Consider the following 21,867-nt stretch of genomic DNA (forward strand, 5'->3'; position numbering starts at 1 on the left):
AGTGCTTATAGCATTTCCAAAGAACTGCAGCAGATGCAAGGTTGCAGGAAAAAAGTCAACACATGTTGACAATTAAAAGAAGTGTACTCCCCGCTTTGAGGCACGCCCACTTCAGATTGTATAAGAACGTCAAAACATTTGGACTTGCAGCCACTCTAGCGCATGTAACGTTATTTTGACTAAATATGCTCATCTGGATAATATGCGCGGCGGTTTTCATTGGACTTTTAATTCGCAATCCTTACTTTTTCCAAGATGTCCACTTCTTGATCACGTTGTTCAGAGTGAGGCTCCGTGTCTCCAGATACAGGGAGAGAAATTACTCAATCTTAGACCGCTTTCTAGACGTTGTGAAGACGCAGCCTCATAAGCCGTTCGTCCTGTTCAAAGATGAAACGTACTCCTACCAAGACGCCGACAAACTCAGTAACAAAGTCGCCAGAGCGCTGCTGGACAGCGGCGCGGTTACGGAGGGCGATACAGCCGCTCTCCTCGTGGGAAACGAGCCCGTCTTCCTCTGGCTGTGGCTGGGCTTGTTGAAGTTAGGATGCCCCGTCGCGTTTCTCAACTACAACATGAAGTCTCAGTCCTTGCTGCATTGTTTCCACTGCAGTGGGGCAAAGGCACTGATTGCAGCTGAGGGTATGCCCTGTATTCACTGATATATTCATACGTCCCATTCTTTATTAGCCTTAAGTTAACATTTTTTATTCACTGAAGTTAAAGATAAGCACCACCCTGTACCCAAATAATGAGTGCAAATAATTCTCACTAATGCAATGTTTTCTTTTCTGTAACACTTGTGTGCCCTTATCAGTGCTGGGTAGGATGATGTTCAGCTCATCTTAAAAAGTTTAGGGGTAAGTTTAGGTATAACTAAGAATGTAAAGAGACAGAGTTAGGATTTTGTGCCAAAGTTAACGCAGTTTGGTAATATGTTTTAACAGTCTTTTCGTATGTAACTTATCACCAAAGTCAGTCTGGAGCTACTGTTAATTTTTAACTAGCAGTTCATCCTGTTTTGTTCTTCAATCAGTCCCTCGTTTCTGCCTTGGTGGCTGCTCAAGATTTTGTGGACCCTATTAAATTGCAAAATGACTCAAAAAGACATTGTATCCGCATCCCCTGTGTAAATATAATGGTAGCTGGCGTACCTAATTATGCATAATTGTGCATCATATACAGGTATACATTCGTAGGTATAACTAAGTGGGTGCAGTTAGTTATATTACATAAGTTTTTATTCCAAATGAAAACTCAAGCTAAGTTAAGCTAAGTCAAACCTGAACAGTTGATGTTTTGATGGGTGGAAAAGGCTATTAATTAACATATTCAAGTGAAAATTCAATCACTAACCACATTTATTACATAGATAATACACCACTGGCTCAATACATTAAAAAAAAAAATAGGCAAAATATAGCTGTTGAAGCGTGATGTCCATTACAGTGGAGTGATGAATTTTAAGCCACAGACAAAAAACTACAGCAAATATATCATCAAATTCTGGATAAACCTATGCCTCACATAATTTAGCTGAATTTTTTTTTTTATATACAGTACAGGCCAAAAGTTTGGACACACCTTCTCATTCAATGTGTTTTCTTTATCTTCATGACTATTTACATGGTAGATTCTCACTGAAGGAATCAAAACTATGAATGAACACATGTGGAGTTATGTACTTAACAAAAAAAGGTGAAATAACTGAAAACATGTTTTATATTCTAGTTTCTTCAAAATAGCCACCCTTTGCTCTGATAACTGCTTTGCACACTCTTGGCATTCTCTCGATGAGCTTCAAGAGGTAGTCACCTGAAATGGTTTTCACTTCACAGGTGTGCCTTATCAGGGTTAATTAGTGGAATTTCTTGCTTTATCAATGGGGTTGGGACCATCAGTTGTGTTGTGCAGAAGTCAGGTTACTACACAGCCGACAGCTGTTAAAATTCATATTATGGCAAGAACCAATCAGCTAACTAAAGAAAAATGAGTGGCCATCATTACTTTAAGAAATGAAGGTCAGTCAGTCCGGAAAATTGCAAAAACTTTAAATGTGTCCCCAAGTGGAGTCGCAAAAACCATCAAGCGCTACAACGAAACTGGCACACATGAGGACCGACCCAGGAAAGGAAGACCAAGAGTCACCTCTGCTTCTGAGGACAAGTTCATCCGAGTCACCAGCCTCAGAAATCGCAAGTTAATAGCAGCTCAGATCAGAGACCAGATAAATGCCACAGAGTTCTAGCAGCAGACCCATCTCTAGAACAACTGTTAAGAGGAGACTGCGCCAATCAGGCCTTCATGGTCAAATACACTATATTGCCAAAAGTATTCGCTCAGCTGCCTTCACACACATATGAACATGAGTGACATCCCATTCTTAAACCATAGGATTTAATATGATGTGGGCCCACCCTTTGCAGCTATAACAGCTTCAACTCTTCTAGGAAGGCTTTCCACAAGGTTTAGGAGAGTGTTTATGGGAATTTTTGACCATTCTTCCAGAAGTGCATTTGTGAGGTCAAACACTGATGTTGGACAAGAAGGCCTGGCTCGCAGTCTCCGCTCTAATTCATCCCAAAGGTGTTCTCTCGGGTTGAGGTCAGGACTCTGTGCAGGCCAGTCAAGTTCTTCCACACCAAACTCGCTCATCCATGTCTTTATGGACCTTGCTTTGTGCACTGGTGCGCAGTCGTGTTGGAACAGGAAGGGCCATCTCCAAACTGTTCCCACAAAGTTGGGAGCATGAAATTGTCCAAAATGTCTTCGTATGCTGAAGCATTAAGAGTTACTTTCACTGGAACTAAGGTGCCGAGCCCAACGTCCGAAAAACAAGCCCACACCATAATCCCCCCTCCACCAAACTTTACACTTGGCACAATGCAGTCAGACAAGTACCGTTCTCTTGGCAACCACCAAACCCAGACTCGTCCACCAGATTGCCAGACGGAGAAGCGTGACTCGTCACTGCAGAGAACACGTGTCCACTGCTCTAGAGTCCAGTGGCGGTGTGCTTTACACCGCTGCATCCGATGCTTTGCATTGTGCTTGGTGATGTAAGGCTTGGATGCAGCTGCTCGGCCATGGAAACCCATTCCATGAAGCTCTCTACGCACTGCTCTTGAGCTAATCTGAAGATCACATGAAGTTTGGAGGTCTGTAGCTATTGACTCTGCAGAAAGTTGGCGTCCTCTGCGCACTATGCGTCTCAGCATCCGCTGACCCCGCTCTGTGATTTTATGTGGCCTACCACTCCGTGGCTGAGTTGCTGTCGTTCCCAATCGCTTCTACTTTGTTATAGTACCACTAACAGTTGATTGTGGAATATTTAGTAGCGAGGAAGTTTCACAACTGGACTTACTGCACAGGTGGCATCCTATTACATTACTATTACAGCACCATGCTGGAATTTACTGAGCTCCTGAGAGCGACCCATTCTTTCACAAATGTTTGTAGAAGTAGTCTGCATGCCTAGGTGCTTGATTTTATACACCTGTGGTCATGGAAGTGATTGGAACACCTGAATTCAATGATTTGGATAGATGAGCGAATACTTTTGGCAATATAGTGTAGCTGCTAGGAAACCACTGCTAAGGAGAGGCAACAAGCAGAAGAGATTTGTTTGGGCCAAGAAACACAAGGAATGGACATTAGACCAGTGGAAATCTGTGCTTTGGTCTGATGAGTCCAAATTTGAACCAAATCTTTGGTTCCAACCGCCGTGTCTTTGTGAGACGCAGAAAAGGTGAACGGATGGATTCCACATGCCTGGTTCCCACTGTGAAGCATGGAGGAGGAGGTGTGATGGTGTGGGGGTGTTTTGCTGGTGACACTGTTGGGGATTTATTCAAAATTGAAGGCAGACTGAACCAGCATGGCTACCACAGCATCCTGCAGCGACATGCCATCCCATCTGGTTTGCGTTTAGTTGGACGATCATTTATTTTTCAACAGGACAATGACCCCAAACACACCTCCAGGCTGTGTAAGGGCTATTTGACCAAGAAGGAGAGTGATGGAGTGCTGCGGCAGATGACCTGGCCTCCACAGTCACCGGACCTGAACCCAATCGAGATGGTTTGGGGTGAGCTGGACTGCAGAGTGAAGGCAAAGGGGCCAACAAGTGCTAAACACCTCTGGGAACTCCTTCAAGACTGTTGGAAAACCATTTCAGGTGACTACCTCTTGAAGCTCATCGAGAGAATGCCAAGAGTGTGCAAAGCAGTAATCAGAGCAAAGGGTGGCTATTTTGAAGAAACTAGAATATAAAACATGTTTTCAGTTATTTCACCTTTTTTTGTTAAGTACATAACTCCACATGTGTTCATTCAAGTTTTGATTCCTTCAGTGAGAATCTACAATGTAAATAGTCATGAAAATAAAGAAAACACATTGAATGAGAAGGTGTGTCCAAACTTTTGGCCTGTACTGTATATAGATAGACAGATATAGATATAGATATAGATATAACAATAAAACATGAACCTGTCTTTGTTTCCCAGAGTATAAGGATACTGTTGAGGAGATCCTGCCACATGTTTTGGAGCAGAGTGTCAGAGTTTTCATCCTGGCTGACCAATGTCAAACATCTGGGATGGAGAGCTTCAGAGACAAGGTCAACCAAGCCTCCACTGAGCCTCTACCAAGTGGAGTGAGGTCACATTTTACCCTGTTGAGTCCAGCAGTTTACATATACACCTCAGGGACAACAGGTAAGCTGTTTCAGCCACCAGTGTGTCAAGATCCCTCAGTGAAAGGAGGCAGCAGCTGCAGGTTGCCCGTTGTTTTGGCTTGTGTCTCACAGGGCTACCAAAGGCAGCGGTGATGACCCACCTCAGGATCATGTCCATGACTACTGGTCTGGCGCTAATGGGAATTACATCCAGTGATGTAATCTATACCACCCTCCCGCTTTACCACGCTGCTGGCTTCATGGGATTTACTGCAACCATTGAAAGGGGTAGGCCCATGCATGTTTTTGTAGGCGTATGCATCAAGGATGACAGTCCTGGGAGGATTGTGATGTTATTACTGTCTTGTTACTGTCTCTAGGTATGACCTTTGTTCTAAGAAACAAGTTCTCTGCATCTAACTTCTGGGAGGACTGCAGAAAGTTCAATGTAACTGTCATACAGTACATAGGTGAGATTATGCGTTACCTCTGCAACACACCAAAGGTACGTCTACACTACTTGCATCTATGGCACCATTACCCTGCAAGGTAAATGCATACAAAAGGGGTTTGCTTCCTGTAGGCTTACAATGCTTCTTGACATTTTTCTCTTGACAGAAAGACAGTGATCGATGCCACAAAGTGAGACTTGCCATGGGTAATGGCATCAGAGCAGAAGTTTGGAGGGAATTCTTAAACAGGTTCGGAAACATCCAAATCAAAGAGTTCTACGGCGCGACAGAAGGGAATCTAGCCATACACAATTATGTCTGCAAGATCGGTGCTGTTGGGCGAGTGAACTTTCTTCACAAGGTAAGTGTCCATTTTTAGCCCCATCTTATGAATTATAGGAAGATTTAGGGAAAAATCCACCTTTTCTGACCCAGACTGAGGCAAGATGTTCATTGCCATTATTCACTTCTGTACATCCAGTGGTTCGGGTCCAGTGGTCCATTTCCTGTTAGCTTAGCATAAAGACTTGAAATCTGTGGGAGTCGTTAGCCTAGCACCGTCAAAGTGAAAAAATAAACCTTATAGCAACTCCAAAGCTGTTTATTTACACAATGTATCATTTGCATTTGAACGAGAGTTGTTTTAGGAGAAATTAACTTGTGTCAGATCTTCCTATACCTTCAGTGGATAAAGGTGTTAAGTGGCTATAGTTCCATCATATAACCTCTCCTAAAATGATTCTTGATATCTTGTTGTACTTTGGGTAAGTTGGAAAAAGAGTACTTTACCCAAAACATTGGAGTAAAGCTTTCTTTTGTGATCATTAAACAGTGATTTTGTTTTTTGGTCATTGTTTTTCATCCTGCAGAAAGCCTTCCCTTACGCTGTGATCAAGTATGACCATGCAAAAGATGAGCCACTGAGGGATTCGTCCGGTTTCTGCATAGAGGCTGCTAAAGGTGTGTTACCATGTCTCAGCACATTGTTTGATAAATACACGCTTAATTAAAATAAATAAGAAAATATCCACTAGGTTTGCCATGCATGTGAACTTTGGACAGGAACGTCAGACAATAACAACAGGGTTATTAACCTTTGCAGCAGCCAGTGTGAGCTGAAATAGCAGGTAAACAAAGGTGACATTAGTAATTAAGGTTCTGTTCCATTTATGTGGACCGGAGCCTTTCCAGTGAACCAGCATGAACAACACCAGGACCCCGGCTCTGTTAGACCTCAATGGAACAGAAGCTTCATTAATCTCAGTAGAAACACCCGCATTTATTACCTGCTATTCGTGTCAAAATGACTCCTGTGACAAAGGTGTACAATAACCAAGAGAACCACGTCATGTGTAGGTGAATTATTATTTCGACAGAATTTATTTTCACTGTTTTCAAAAAGGTGCACTTGAATCAGTTATAATTCAACAAACCTAATAAATTGTAATGGTTTGATGAATGTTATCTTCCATCCTTTCACGTTACTGGGAGTAATTGGAGGAATCATCATGTTTGTAATTCTTTTGTATCTTGTCTATCTGATTCTTCCATGTTTACTTACGTCTGTCCAAAAGTCACCAGGCAGTGCTTCTGGTGTTACAGCTTGTACTGAAACAGCTTCTTCTGAAGTATGGCAGCTGGTTTATTTTTAACTCATTTATGCTGTCCCTGCATTACCTCTTTTTGTAGGACTTGGCATCAGTTGTGTTTAGCACTTGTGTAATTTGTATTTTCACACACACACAAACACACACACACACACACACACACACACACACACACGCTATCAGACTTGAAGCAACATCAAGCTAAACATTATGTTTCCCTCAGGTGAACCTGGCCTGATGGTGATTCAGATAACACAGAGGGCTCCGTTTATTGGCTATGCAAGAGACCTGAAGCAGACTGAGAAGAAGAAGCTGCATGATGTCTTCAAGAAAGGAGACGTGTACTTCAACACCGGCGACATGCTCTGTATCAGCAAAGACAATTTCATCTACTTTCACGATCGCATTGGAGACACTTTCAGGTGATGTCATTGTACGTCTCAGTCACCAAAACACCTGGAAGTGGTTGACGTGCAGCTCGACTATGTCACAGTTTGGGTTCTTAAACATATAGAGGCATTTCCTTCTCCATGTGAGTGTAATAGATCCTCCAAGTTTGACCTGTCAGCAAATGATCCTCTCCAAAATGGATGAGCTGTACCTGGTGGCAACCCAAAGCTGAAAAAAGTTTTGAAGGATGCACGACAATACTTTTAGTTAAGATTCATTCTTTTCTAGCCCTCTAGTTTGCTAAGTGGTGGAACTACTTTGTCTCTGTATCAGCAGCTCCCCTCAGTGCTGCATATGTTTGCTTTCACCCCTGGTAGGTGAGGTCGTGTAGTGATACAGAAAGTAATCCCACCAGTTAGCAGACAGTAGTGTATTATACCACTAACCAACACGTCTTTATTAACAGATGGAAAGGGGAGAATGTGGCCACAAATGAGGTGTCTGATGTAATCAACGTGGCTGATGGCATCAAAGAAGCCAATGTGTACGGAGTTCATGTGCCAGGTAATTTCACCTTGTATTCCCTCAGCAGCAAAGGAAGGTTTGTTTCCTTTCAGGGTTAATCTAATGGGTAATCTGTCATAATATCTGTTAGGAATTCAGGAATTTAATTCGTTAAGCTCTCACCACATTTATGTAAGGGCTGCAAATGATTGTCTTTGTATTATTTTCCCACTGAGACTAGAACACCATATTGCCACCATACTGCACAGTGACGCTGAATAAGTGGAGAATGAACATATGCTACAATAATTCTGTCCCTGAAATGAATTAGAGGATTTAAGATCAAGTTGAATTAGATCAGTGACGAGATGTTACCTTTTTTTTTTTAATGGTTTAAAATGAAGGTTCTTGATTCAAAAGACAGAAAAAAACATCCTCTTGCAACTGTTTCTCTTTTTAAACCCTTTTAAGGCCATGAGGGGAAAGCAGGAATGGCCGCTGTTTTGTTAAAAGATGGAGAAAAGTTTGACTGCATTGGTGTTTTCAAGCATTTGGAGAAGTTCCTGCCAGCGTATGCAAGGCCACGTTTCATAAGGATTCAGGTAAATATACTCCCGACCAGTCGATCCACTTTTTTTACATAGCAAAGAAACGTTTCAGCCTTCAAGCGTTAGTTGGTCCTGAAATTTAACACATTTCTTTACCCTTACAATGTTGTTTTTTTTGTGTCATGTGACTGATTACAGAATTCCCTGGAGATTACAGGCACATTCAAATACATGAAGGTGAAGCTGGTGGAAGAGGGATTCGACCCAAATAAAATAACAGATCCGTTGTATTTTCTAGATGAAAGAGAAGGGAAGTACATTCCACTTACCCAGGAAATATTTAGTTCTGTCATAACAGGGAAGATGAAACTTTAAAGAGGGTTTCTCAACTGTGGTGCAACATCTGTCTGTGATTTTCAATGCATTCTAGGAGTTACTTTGTAATCCCTGCTTTCCCTCGAGTAATGCTGCGTTTAGGTCAACTTTGAGCTTGGAATTTCTGACTCGCAAATTTCCAACCTGCAACAAAATGGCGTTCATGGTGTCAATCAAAAAAAAAAAAAATGAATAAAAGGAAATCTGCACTGAAAAGTGATTAGCTTATTTTTACATGAGCATTCAGCTTGGCAAGCACAAGCATGAAAACGGTTCACAGGATCAAGTCAGGAAAAATGGATACCCTCAGGGCATTTTTTTTACTGCATGGTTAGGAAATACTCATACTGATTCAATTCTTACCACAAACAACAAAAGGCGACTGTTTTTTCCCCATTTTTGCGTGTTCTGGTGTCATTTGAGCCGACATCTGAGAAAGCAGAGCTCTGAAACAGTACCCGCATTTCCAACTTGTAATTTCAAGGTGGAAACCATTCCGTCAAGTCGGAGCTAGTGTTCAGCGAGCTCTGAGTTGAAATGAGTGCAACGTGGTTCTGCTTCCTATTTTTCCACAGAATGTGTTTCAGCAGCCACCAAATAATGCCACTGAACTTGTTCTGTTCAGTTGTTGGTTTATGTGCTGCCCAGGGATGAGCAACAGTGTGCAGTGGAGGGCCGACCGAGGATGTGAAGGTTTTCATTCCAGCCAAATAGCTCTGTGCTTGGACAGCCATATCAAACAGTCTATACTCTACACTCTTTTTTTTTTTTTTTTTTTTTTTTTTTTTTTTAAACAATCTCAGGAGTATTTTAGGGTGAATTTTCCTTTTAAGCATCACATCTGACATTTGGGAATTTCCTTCGGGATGAATAAAGTATCTATCTATCTATCTATCTATCCATCTTTTGACCCTACATACATAAAATAAAGAAACTCAGAAACTCTGACTCACAACTGGCAGTTGAAACCAGGAAAGACCAGTTGGGTTCATGCTGCTGTTAACATGAGGTGGAAACAGAGCTGCTGTGCTTTTTGTACTGTACAAATTATGAAAATGAGAGCATAAATTGCCTTGTGAAATTCCATGAAAAATGTTGATTTATGCTTTGGGCGACTAAGCTAGTAGACAATCATGCAGCACACTGTCAGAAGGTGATATGAAAATGACAAATCATTAAATAAACATGCTTGACTTTTGGTGACTTAAATGTTGATTTTTCTGACTGATTTATTGATTAAATGTGATTGTTGTACTATCTGGCAGTGGTGGTGCAGAAACAGGAAAATGTATAAAATGTATTCTTCATGTATTCATCTACATCCCTTAAAAGGTTTTTTTTCTGTCTTGAGGATCTGCTGTGCGTGCTTCTTTTTTTCACTGTATTCATTCCCAAAGCCAGAAATTCTCTTTTTGCATGACCATGCTGGTTGCAGCACCTCTGAGAATCACCGCCTTGCACAGGAATACCCCAGCATGTAGAGACCTGGTGGGTTTGAAACCTGAGCCCCTCTTGTTAGGGAAGCAGTCACATTATATACTAAGTCTCTTGATGTTAACAGCAGCATCAGAAAAACTATACTAATACAAAACAGATTTCTCACTAATTCACCAGGAATCGAATGGGGAGCATGAGGACAGGAGCACCACCCACTCTCTCATGTTCAAACCGGGGAACAGAGGAGCTGGGGCTGGGGCCAGGGCTGGGACCAGGGCCGGGGCCAAGGTGGGGCTGTGGATATAACCTGTGGAGTGATTTAGCTACTGTCAAGAAAGCATGTTCTCCTGACAGGACGAAAACATCCTGATGGATGGTATTTGAATGGAAGGGCAATAACAACTCCTCAAGTGTTTGGTCTAAGCTGCTTTTTGTGGTCCTCAGGTATGTATTTCTAAATGTTTTATACTTAAATTTCACACTACACTAGTTTTGAAAAGCATGAAATTTGAAACCCTGCAAATAGGCTACAGGTTTTCCACCAGATGTGTTGTTTACATGGGAGAAACTGGAGCAGGCAGGAATAAAAACTGACCTGATTCTGCAAGAGAGGCGCAGCGTCATGCAACAGATTTGCAGCATTGCGTAAGAAAGTATTAAAGTCTTTAGTGGCCGAAAAACATCATTCTTAATTACAGGTATGGCATTTGTATGAATTGGGATTGGTTATGTGGGAGTGGTGTGTTTACAAAAGAAAGTAGGGGGGCAAGTCACCTCCTCTGCATCAAACTATTATTTCTTGGAGCAACGCCCCTGGTCCTGATAGTATAACATCCCACTTGAATGACTCTTGGCTCCGTCGTAAAATCTCTAGACTGATAGAGTTATGTGTGCAATGCACGCCTATGTTGTTTTCAGCACGGGGTTGCCATGTTTGGCTCTTATGTAATAACTCATGCATTAATGTGTATTCAGTGGTTTCACTGGTCCTCTCTGTCCGTGTGTCTCCTCAGTTCTCTCACTGTTTGAGGTCGTGTCCTGTTGTTGCAGCCTGTGAAGAAGAACACGCGCCGAGCCGCTTTAATGCGGCTGGGAATGGGTGAAAGTGCAGGGAAAATGAGGCTGGATTTGGAAACGCCGGATCTGGCAACCACAAGACTTTCTGGAAAGGAGGAGGGACGTCGGAGCAATCCTGAGCAATGCCTTTTGGGTTGTTGCCTTAGGTCGAGGGGTTGAACTTTGTCACAGATTTCATTGATCAAGATTTTTTTTCATCATTTAACCCCCAGTGACACATGCCGCCATACCGCGCTCTGCAAAATGTACGTCTGGTTCACGCTTTTAGCCGGACTGGCTATTTTGCCCCTTTTTCTCCTGAAAACACTGAAATCACTTTTCCCATACTTGGGCGAAGACTGTGTGTACATGCTGCGAAGTCTTCGGCTTGGCCTCAGGCTGACCAAATACAAGAAGATCAAGCCTTTCTACAGCATCGTGGACTGCTTCTTGGATGCGGTGCGGAGGAATCCTAGAAAGACCTTCCTGCATTTTGAAGGCAGGGCTTATTCTTACGAGGAGGTTGATAAACAGAGCAACCAGGTGGCCAGAGCCCTGCAGGCTACAGCGGGTCTGAAGGAGGGGGATACCGTCGCTCTGTTTCTGGGGAATGAGCCCTGTTATGTGTGGCTCTGGCTCGGTCTGGCCAAAATAGGCTGCCCGGCCGCCCTGCTCAACTTCAACATCAGATCTAAATCTCTGCTGCACTGTTTCTCCTGCTGCGGGGCCAAAGTGCTCATCACTTCTGCAGGTAACCAACAGAGGTACTCGTCTTTTTAACAGTAACTCCTCCAGGGGCGAAGCTACAAGCTGCTGGGCCAGGGGGCTCTCTGCTCAGGAGGGGATCCTGGACCCCTTGGTACTTTCTAGTGATGTGCGACTCATGAATGAATCATTAGAAACTGGAGACTGTCACTGTGTCATTGTTGTGTGAATCTAAACTGTATTTGTGCAACTGTATCAACTATTGAGTTAATTGATGTACTAATCTAGGCCCATAGGGAAAAAAAACAAAAATCAAAAACAGACAACACTTTGGCACTTGTTTGAAGTCTTGGGCTGCACAAATCACTCACTCACTCACTCACTCACTCACTCACTCACTCACTCACTCACTCATTCGGTGAAAACCGAACTCTCTTTACTGAGTGACTCAATCACACTCACATAAGAAAGCAACATCTGTACCTCAAACACTCCTCCACACCTTAATTAATATACTGACGTGACATCACACATCCCTGAGTGATGACAGTGATTTATTTGAATCTTTGCCTGGAAGCAAAAACTGTCTGTCATAACCAAACATTCCCCAGTTATGCCCTGTTCAAAATCTATCCATGGAGGACAGATTTGTTTTATTCTGCACATGAACATTTGATCCAAAATGTATTCTTGCTTGTCTCAGTTGGTCTAAAAACCAGTGTATTTTACCAGTGATAAAAATATGAAATAAATTAAATGCACTTGTAAGACCATAAAAGTAGTTTAATCCTGACGTTCCTCAGTTTGGGTCCAGAGAGTAATATCCCTGTTCCCCTTTCTATGGTTGTTACTTGTAACCTCATTGAATCTGTAATTAGTAACATAATCCAAAGTCTATGATGTATTCTGATTAATATTAATAAACTTTATTTATATAACACCATTCCAAAACCAGTTTAAAAAGTGGTTTACAGAAAGAAGCGTAACATGCAATATTCTCAGATTACTTTTCCATATTCCAGGTATAAAAAGAACTGATAAGAAATTGAAATGAAATTATTTCTGGCTTGCATGCATGAAAACCTCCAGTGAACACACGCCACATGTCTGAGGAAGACTTTGTGTTTGTCCATGGTTTGGTGCTGCAAAATAAACATCCATTATTTATAGATATTTTATATATGCATAAATATGGAACACATAATGGTATGCGTTTATTTTGTTAAACCTGGTTTTCACCATAAGAGATTGTTTTAATCTAGTCATAGTTTCATTACAGCAGTGTACACTCATGCATAGTTTGCCCTGAATTGTCTGCACCATGTGCCCCTTGTCCTGAGGGATCTGGGGTAACATGATACAGGCCACCATGTGCAGCATTGCACAATAGAGGACACTGACATATAGAGCTGAAAGCACATCTGTCTCTGCAGAGCTGAAGGACGCTGTGGAAGAGGTTTTGCCAACATTGCAAGCACAGGACATTTCGGTCTACCTCCTGTCAGAGACGTGCAACATCCAGGGCATCAACCCTTTGTCTGACAAGATCTCCCAAGCCTCAGACCAGCCTCTGTCCCGGGACCTCAGGGCCAATGTCAATATCAAGACCACTGCCCTTTACATCTACACCTCAGGCACCACAGGTACCTCAAGAAAAGTGTCTCGGCACAGCTTACACCGCTGCAATGTAGAAAACGCCATTGAAACCCATATAAATGAAATTCTTTTGTGTGTGCTGGCAGGGTGAGCCACCCCTCCTGTACAATGGAAGGGTACACACTGCTTTTCAAATGGCTCAGCCCTCTGTAGTTTACTGAGAATTGTGAGCTCTGTCCATATGTTAGTTAGTCCAGGTATTTTAACTGGCTGCTCTCTATTTTATATACCTTTACCCTGATTTATTGGGAACTCTGGTGCCTGAAAAAAACGTCTCCTCTTTTGTCTCTGAAGGTTTACCTAAAGCTGCCGTCATCACTCATGAGAGACTGTGGGCTGCCTCCTTCCTCCAGTCGGTGTCAGGCGTCACATCAGAGGACGTCTTCTACATCAACCTCCCTCTCTACCACAGCGCCGGCTTCCTCATCGGGATGACAGGAGCCATTGAGAGGGGTAATGAGCTTCTTCAGATGAGAGTTTAGTAAGATCTGATTCTTAAAGGAACACTTTACCCCTCAAAAAATAGATATTTAGCTCAAGTGCAGTGGATCCATTCAGATAGTCTCAGATAGTCACCACAGCGGGGCTGGATGGTTAGTTGTTTGGGGAGCTAAAGCTGTAAATAATTACTTGCAAAAAAAACTCAACAGCAGCAGCTCTTTCTAAAATGAATACAGACACAGATACCCAAAATAATCATCAGCCATCAGGGGCACAGAGTTTCACTGGGGACTATTTCCTGACGAAGAACACCAGCAAACTGTATCTGTCATTCCTCAAGGTGTTTTATTCCAGAGTTCATTAGCAATGGACTATCTATCTGTGGTATCTGCAGTATCAACTGATACCATCTTTAAAAAGCAACATCTATATCAGTCTTTTGGGCTGATTGTGAAATGTGGCCTTGAGCTGTTTTCCTCAATGTATGACAATTAATACAGAATTAAACCTGCATGGAGTTTTGTTTGCAGAGCACTTACTTATCTTAAAACAGCCCTATCTGAAGAGCTGAAGCTTTTTTATATAGCACATTTGTATTACAAAAATTCTTCATTTTGGCCATTATGGGTGGGCACATATTAGATATTGGTATAAAAACAGAACATATCCTTCCATCCGTAGGTATCACCATCATTCTGAGGAGGAAGTTCTCTGCTTCTCAGTTCTGGGACGACTGCAGGAAGCACAATGTAACCGTGATGCAGTACATCGGAGAAACAATGCGCTACCTCTGCAACACACCCAGGGTAAACTGAACGCAGACCAGTGTGCAGCGATGACAGTTTGCTAGAAAGTCAGCACAAACGCCTCACACTGAACATCACTATTTACACAATGCTTTATTTGTCCGAGATGGCTGAAGACAGCATGTGTGTTTCTTTTATTTTGCATTTCTCGGTTTGGAAGCGCCACTGTGCTCGCTGACCCAGATTTTGATCTCGCTCTTTTCAGAAAGACAACGAAAAGAACCACAGCGTGAGAATCGCCATTGGCAATGGGGTCCGGACGGACGTGTGGACGGAATTTCTGAATCGATTTGGCGACATTAAAGTCAGGGAGCTGTACGCAGCCACAGAGGGAAACATAGGCTTCATAAATTACACCTCCAAGGTTGGCGTGGTCGGCCGAGCCAATTTTCTCCATAAGGTAGGCAGAGGAAATGTTGATCCATGTGCAGCAAAACTGCAGAGCGAGCATGGTGGCAGGCCATTAACAAAGTGTTCATTACAACATTACATCTCTTCAATGACTGACTTTTTCATGCTTGTTCCCAGAAAATTCTTCCCTACACTTTGATCAAGTTTGACATAGAGAAAGAGGAGCCAGTCAGGAACGCCCAGGGTCTGTGCGTTGAGGCAGCGAGAGGTGAGCTGGGGAGGGAAAACGCACATTTGATGGTTTCCCGTCACTGTTCTTGATGAGCAGCAGCACTTTGATCCAGGTTAAAGGAAAACTGTGAGCATAGTGTTATAATGTTTGGTTTTGTGCTTGTGTGTTTTCTCAGGTGAGACGGGACTTCTGGTGGGAAAGATCACTAAAATCTCTCCGTTTAGTGGATACGCCGGCAACCAACAGCAGACAGAGAAGAAGAGGCTTCGCGACGTCTTGAAAAAAGGCGATCTGTACTTCAACACCGGCGACTTGCTCCTGATCGACCGCGACAGCTTTGTTTACTTTCAGGATCGAGTCGGTGACACTTTCAGGCAAGTTGAGACCGATTTGTCTGACTTGATTTTTGATAAGCTGATGAGGGAGCTGTCATTACATTTGGAAGTCCGTGACTCTTTAAGCTGCGAGTTGAGCCGACAGGAAACAGCCACATCTGCAGCTGCAGCACCGCCGGTCCTGTGTGGTCGAAGTTGGATGCCTCTTGTTGCTGATTGGTCCAAGCCGTGGACCAATCAGTTATGACTCGCTCCCAGCACCCTCATTTATGGTCTTTTCAAGGTTATTATAGGTTTGCATTTTTCATTAGTTTTTATTTTTATTTAGTTTTTTTGTTTTCAATTTCAGTTTAGTTTTAAGTAGTTTTTAAGGCAGGTTTGCTGGTTTAGTTTTTATTTTTTGTCAGACAAAGTATTCTGTAATAAAACAACACATCATCATTACATTTAAAAATATATATTTATTCAGCTAAACAACCGAATAAACCAACAAAGACAAAAAACTGGACAATTTGTCTATAAATTTAATAAATTTAGTTTAAATGCACAGTTTCAGTCCCGTTTCAGTTTGTGGTGTTTTTTTTTTTTCTTTTTTCATTTCAATTTTTTTTTTTTTTAGTCACATCTAGTTTTCGTTATTTCATTATGTTTTGTTAACATAAATAACCTTGGGTCTTTGGCCAAGTGGCCACCTGAGCTGCGTATGTCCAGGATCTGGGCAGAGTGTGTAAGAAGGTGTGAAGAACACAAGTGTTCAGAGGTTTTATCAAAATCTGCACCAGTGTGTCTGAGCCAAGAATGATAAAAACAGGCTAAACTGTGAATTAAAGGCCCAGTTAGCAGTACAAACATAAAAACACCAGGGCCGTCTAAATCATGAAATAAGTAAATGAATAAATAAGCAAATAATTCGATCACCTGCTTAGTTTGTCCTGGGCCTGATGGCCAGTAATAAAACCACAATAACCGGATGCAGCTTTTATTTACATGGAATGTTTTCTTGCCTCCCATTTTAATTGCTGCTTTTTCTTATGTGTTTTTTTTTTTTTTTTTTTTGCAAACAAACTCCTGTTGATTTGTGGCATACATGCAGACCTTGATACCGCTTTGTAGCAGTATTTGGATAAGGGTTCATTATGTGTGGATTCAATTTAAATACGTCTGCATTTGGGTGTTGTCCACACACGGATGGTGTTGAGCAGCACATGAACGCGCACTCAAGACCACAGGTGTGGGCACCGGGACACTGCGGGTATAGTGGGAGTGTCTTTCTTCCTAAATTGGATGTTTTCAAACAGGATGTTCGGAGCAGATGGACGATATGGTGACTTCAGTTTGTTCATTATCGCCTGCTTCTTTTGCTGCAGGTGGAAAGGTGAAAACGTGGCCACCTCGGAGGTCGCAGACATCCTCACCATGGTTCACTGCATCTTGGAGGCAAACGTGTATGGTGTCAAAGTCGAAGGTAATCACAGCCGTCATGGAATCAGCAGCACTGAGGGAATGCCGGCATAAATAACTTGAACGTCTCCTTTATTCACCTGCTGTTCCCCGCTCTCTGCAGGTCACGAGGGGAGGATCGGCATGGCGGCCGTCACTCTGAAAGAAAGGGAGACGTTCGACTGCTCCGACACCTTCAAGCAAGTGGCCAACTATCTCCCAGCGTACGCCCGACCCCGCTTTATCAGAGTTCAGGTACTCGTCCATTTGTGCGTTCAGATCTTTTCTCTTTTTTTCCTCTGAAGTCAAACTTTACTCAGAAAAACATGTGCTGTTCGTTTTGTAGCCGTGCCTGGAGATGACGGGGACGTTCAAGATGAAGAAGGTGAGGCTGGTGGAGGAGGGATTCAACCCGGCCGACATCAAAGATCCTTTGTACTTCCTAGATCCTGAGAAAAAGGCGTACGTTCCCCTCACTGAGGAGATTTACGCAGCAATAGCCTCAAGGGAAATAAAACTCTAATGCAAAATGAAATAACTTGGAAATAATGTGATGCTTAACAAAATGTTGACATGTGGTTTGTATATCATGTAGACAGCCAACAAGTGTGTAACAGCCTAACTCATGGACCTCGTAACAGCAACTAATCTCAGGGATAAACTGCCTTTGACAGACTAAAATCACATTTTATGAGACTTTTTTTTTTTTTTTTTTTTTTAACAGAGCTACTGCACTGTCCTCCAGTCATTGTACATATTTACCATGCCAACAGTGTCTAATGTACAGGTACTTCTCATTGCCAGTGTTGTAATAATTAATTAAACTTTATCAAGTGTCATTTTTTCCTCTTATTTTCTACATTTGTTTCAAAGCAGATAAGTTTGCAGCATCACAAGTAAGTTCCCCGTGTCCCTCAGCGGCCTGTAAATCAACCTGCTCTATTTCACACCACTTAAGCGGTGTGTCTTTTTTACAATCCCATCCCAATAAAGAAAGAATAAAATAAAGTCAGCTCGAATCCAGAATGGGATTTTAAACATTAACCACGTTTTAAGGTCAAAGCGACTTTCTGACACTGGGCGATGTGTAACTCTTGTGTACAGCAAATAGAAACATACCAACTTGTGCAATGCAGTAGACATCAGGGTATCTGCAGGTTTCAGAGAACCAAGTGTAGCCAAGAGTTAGTTCATTTATTTCAAGAAGCATTACAAAAAAAAAAAAAAAGTACCCTTTTCAGTGTTACCTGGAATTTACTTTATTAAGACCAAAAACAACATTAATGAAGCTGGAAGATCATCTTTTTGGAGCAGAACATTAATTTTGAGCTATAAATGGGCAGTTTCTATACAGTTTAGACACCAGGAAATGTACTGATAAGGGACATGGAGGTCCAGTTATGTCGAGTAAATCAGATAAGATGCACTTTGTGTCACTGAGCCTGCTCGGCATCAGTCTGGGGGGGCGAGCAGGACTTGGAAACTCGGAGCCTCAAATGTACACAAGACATTTTGATACTCATTACCAAATTCTCAGTGCAGGGATTTTCAAACTTTTTACATGATCCAAACCCCCAAGTGGACTATCACTAAGCTGTGAACCTCCGATTTTTGCCTTAGTGGCCCTGATGTGAAAAGTTTTTGTGTTCAGTATTAAAACGTTTATTAAAATGTGAACACTGGCAGATAGATGTAAAGCAGTGAAAGTATTGAAACTGTTAAAATAATCACTGAGAAACTTAAGAATGAGGCCCTCACCCTCTTAATAGATGCAACACTGAAGATGGTGTAGCAGTAAAACTTTTCTCGTCTTTTTGTGTTCAGCCATGTAGCAAAATGTGAAAAAAACAGCATCCTATCCTTTTGAGTCTTGAGAGCAGATGACTCTCTCATTCATACTTTATTGGTAACATTTTGTAGCGAATTAAATTGTGGCAACAGTAAACAATGTCTCATTTTGCTGAGGCTCTCCGGGAAAGCCCTCAAGAGACAGATCAGCTTTGAAAACCTCTACCCTGGAGGATCAATAAATTGCAGTCTTATCTTTTTAAAGCTTTAAATTGAGATTATTTCCTGAAAACCTGCAGATTTCGACTGATAGCTTTAGGAATGTCATAGATCAGTGCTAGAAAAAATAAAAATAAAACTGCCCTTTGTGCCACAAACCTTTGACTGTGCAGTAACAGCAACACATGAGGAGAACATCTTCAGTGTAATTCGCCTAAAAAAAGCTCGGCTCACTCAAGTTACAGCACATCTGGTTCTCTGAAGGACTGGATGCTGTCAATAAGATCACCGATTTCATCACCCACGCAGGAAACTTCCGAAAAGTTTGGCAGGAAAATGTCTTGGGTGTGCACAGTTTGGAATAAAACACAACTCTAAAAGCCCCTTTTCACCGACAGACAACCAGCGAGCAGTTACTTTAAAAATGAATTTATTTATTAATACAGTGGTATACTTAGAAATGTGTCGCAAAGGAAAAAAAAATTGAACAAAAGAAAAAAATAAATAAAAAGAATGTCAGCCACACAGGAAAAGAAACTAGTGTCGGATTGAAGCAGTGTTATTATATCAAAAGAAAATAGTACTGATGTGCCATAATAAATTGTCTATTAGTACAAAAATACATTTCAGGGCACACAATACAGCATCCAGTATCACAAATAAAGGAAGGGATCACTCTTCAAAGCAGACCCCTCAAATACATATCTTTTAAAATCATTTAAACCAAGCACTTTTCTATTTTGTAAATAAGAATAAAAAGTTTTCTGACTGTTAAAAATGCCTTAAGTAGTGTGTGTCTGTGTGTATATGTTGGTAGAAAAGTTGGACTTATTACTGCTTATGTCAGTTCCAAGGCTCAGGGGTATAACCAGAATACAAACATAACCAATGTAACCGCTTTCTCTTTTTTAAGAAACATTTTCTCTTTTATACAAAATAACAAAGATGTACAAAAGTTCATTTACAGAGAACCAAGGCCATATGCTAGCAATATGTACAGCCACAATTTAAACATTTTCTAGTGTTTTTGTATTTCCTCAGACTTCATATGCATAGCAGTAAAAGAAAGCATACCTTTTCATCAGCCTCAGTTATTCTTGTGTGCTAAATCCAAGTTCACTGATAATGAGAAAATGCAGAGACAACTTTTCCTTTCATAACCGACCGCTATAACTGAAGGATCCAATGTTTTTAAAGTTTACTGAAAAGTTAATATGCAGATAAGGCATCACTGCTTGCAGTGTAAGATGGGATTTTCATGTGTTGAACTTAGTAGTAGCAGGCTTCTGGACCTGAGTCATAGCACATGCATAGATCTCTAGACAGCAGGAGTTTGTAAAATCAAGTCAGTATATTTATCTACGGTAAAACATAGCTACAAAAGATCAGTTTTAAACCTAGAGAGCCCAGTTCGAACAAACAGGAATCTGATACTAATACTTAGCCTTCATTCTTCATATAATTAGGTTTATTATTTTTTTTTTTTTTTAAATAATCTTCATGATACTAAGTGTTCCTTCATCGCCCTTGAGTCAGGCTCAGCATTTCTCAAGTCCTCAGAGACCCTTCATGAGCGAAACGCATGACCACAGGCCTCACAAACAAAATACATAATATATATGTATTTATATATATATATATATATATTTCTACATATATATATATGAATTTTTCTGCTTGTGAGTGCATTACAGTACGCAAAAATCCCATTGCAATACTAAACGAATTTCCAAAATTCTCCTTTTCTTGCACTGCTCTGACCTACAAAATTAGCTAAAAATGTCAAAATGAGATTATTCAGTCTGTGGCACTGGTCATGCATTTCAACATCAGTTCCATTTTTTTATATAACTTGTTTTTAAATCTTTATTTTTTGCAAGCCTTGAAAGCACCGAAAAAAATGAAAGAAAAGAATACGAGTACAGCCTCGGGTATGCTGGACTCCTCCCACTCCTTGTGTTTCTCTTTTTCTTTTTTTTAAATTTTTGGGCACAGTAAACAACATGAGAGTATTGAGTTCATACTTCATCAAGCGGTGCGCACCCCGCCTCAGCGGACGGAGCGCAGCAGGGGCGACCAACGTCCCCTGTTCTTCACATTCAGTAACAGGCCAGCTGTTGCCCTCTTCAGAAGTGGTCAATGAGCACAGACACACAGTTTGCGCCCACCAGGTAGTTGGGGTCTCCAGGGAGAGATTTGTTCTGCCACGTTTTAGGATCACCTGCAAAAAGTAAAAACATGTCAGTTGTCGGAACGTCCTCTGCTCTTCAACAGGCTGTGCTGCAGAAAAAAACACAAACAAAACAAAATGGATACTTCCATGACACATGTATCATCAATATTATAGGTATTGATAATAACATGATATACAAGAATGATTAATATTGAATCAGTTTTTATTTAGGCTTCATGAAATTACTATTTTTGTACCTTTTACTGATCTTCTGTTTTAATTAAATACATGAAAGACTTAAGTAAAAATGATACAGGCAACATAAAAAACAGTGAATATGAATGTGGCAGAGCCTTGTTAATCCAAACCTTTGAACAGAGATTATTTCCGAGATGCTATTCCCAAAACTGAAACAAATTGAAATTCCAAATTCAGAAAATAAAATGCATGTCTTCTAAAACACTCTGTATAATGTTAATTTGCAGTTCAAACACTTTCATTAACATGTATAAACAGGAACAAGGAGATTGCAGGGTTGCATTGCCTTGTTATTTCTCATTATGGTTGTTGGGAGCCCAAGATTTGAATAAACGAGACTCAGCCGTGCAGATTATGCGTTGGAAAAAAACATAAAGCACCATATTAACAGAAACCTCCAAACAGCAAGTGCGTGATGA

At 41.3% G+C, this 21,867-nt stretch overlaps 3 protein-coding genes across 11 annotated transcripts in view; 2 read left to right on the forward strand and 1 right to left on the reverse strand.

The window, feature by feature from the left end:
• The first annotated feature begins 120 nt into the window (after positions 1–120).
• LOC115361247 (very long-chain acyl-CoA synthetase-like) lies at positions 121–8,754 on the forward strand. The gene is made up of 10 exons (XM_030054623.1): positions 121–642; positions 4,506–4,715; positions 4,808–4,963; positions 5,056–5,180; positions 5,294–5,488; positions 5,997–6,087; positions 6,958–7,156; positions 7,591–7,688; positions 8,100–8,230; positions 8,375–8,754. Exons 1-10 carry the CDS (start codon positions 186–188, stop codon positions 8,549–8,551), a joined length of 1,839 nt encoding a protein of 612 aa, XP_029910483.1. The 5' UTR covers positions 121–185; the 3' UTR covers positions 8,552–8,754.
• A 2,204-nt stretch (positions 8,755–10,958) lies between these two features.
• Positions 10,959–17,949, forward strand: slc27a2 (solute carrier family 27 member 2). Its single transcript, XM_030054651.1, has 10 exons — positions 10,959–11,795; positions 13,183–13,392; positions 13,700–13,858; positions 14,528–14,652; positions 14,858–15,052; positions 15,181–15,271; positions 15,411–15,609; positions 16,938–17,035; positions 17,135–17,265; positions 17,357–17,949. Exons 1-10 carry the CDS (start codon positions 11,309–11,311, stop codon positions 17,531–17,533), a joined length of 1,872 nt encoding a protein of 623 aa, XP_029910511.1. The 5' UTR covers positions 10,959–11,308; the 3' UTR covers positions 17,534–17,949.
• A 1,481-nt stretch (positions 17,950–19,430) lies between these two features.
• Positions 19,431–21,867, reverse strand: part of tjp1b (tight junction protein 1b) — a 62,586-nt gene continuing 60,149 nt past the window's right edge. For all 9 annotated transcript variants that reach the window (XM_030054132.1, XM_030054129.1, XM_030054131.1 and 6 more), the window contains one exon: positions 19,431–21,238. In XM_030054132.1, coding sequence (XP_029909992.1) covers positions 21,144–21,238 — 95 coding nt within the window. In that variant the 3' untranslated portion in view covers positions 19,431–21,143. The remainder of the gene's footprint in view (positions 21,239–21,867) is intronic.

The sequence above is a fragment of the Myripristis murdjan genome, chromosome 6 (genome assembly GCF_902150065.1).
Source record: "Myripristis murdjan chromosome 6, fMyrMur1.1, whole genome shotgun sequence".
Classification (NCBI taxonomy): Eukaryota; Metazoa; Chordata; class Actinopteri; order Holocentriformes; family Holocentridae; genus Myripristis; species Myripristis murdjan.

What these genes read in the sequence shown, in the direction of transcription:
- LOC115361247 (XM_030054623.1), top strand. Translation starts at nt 186, where the DNA reads ATGCTCATCTGGATAATATGCGCGGCGGTTTTCATTGGACTTTTAATT. An exon ending in GGCACTGATTGCAGCTGAGG is followed by an intron (nt 643 to 4,505) that starts GTATGCCCTGTA and finishes TTTGTTTCCCAG; the next exon opens with AGTATAAGGATACTGTTGAG. An exon ending in ACCTCTGCAACACACCAAAG is followed by an intron (nt 5,181 to 5,293) that starts GTACGTCTACAC and finishes TTCTCTTGACAG; the next exon opens with AAAGACAGTGATCGATGCCA.
- slc27a2 (XM_030054651.1), top strand. Translation starts at nt 11,309, where the DNA reads ATGTACGTCTGGTTCACGCTTTTAGCCGGACTGGCTATTTTGCCCCTT. An exon ending in AGTGCTCATCACTTCTGCAG is followed by an intron (nt 11,796 to 13,182) that starts GTAACCAACAGA and finishes CTGTCTCTGCAG; the next exon opens with AGCTGAAGGACGCTGTGGAA. An exon ending in ACCTCTGCAACACACCCAGG is followed by an intron (nt 14,653 to 14,857) that starts GTAAACTGAACG and finishes CGCTCTTTTCAG; the next exon opens with AAAGACAACGAAAAGAACCA.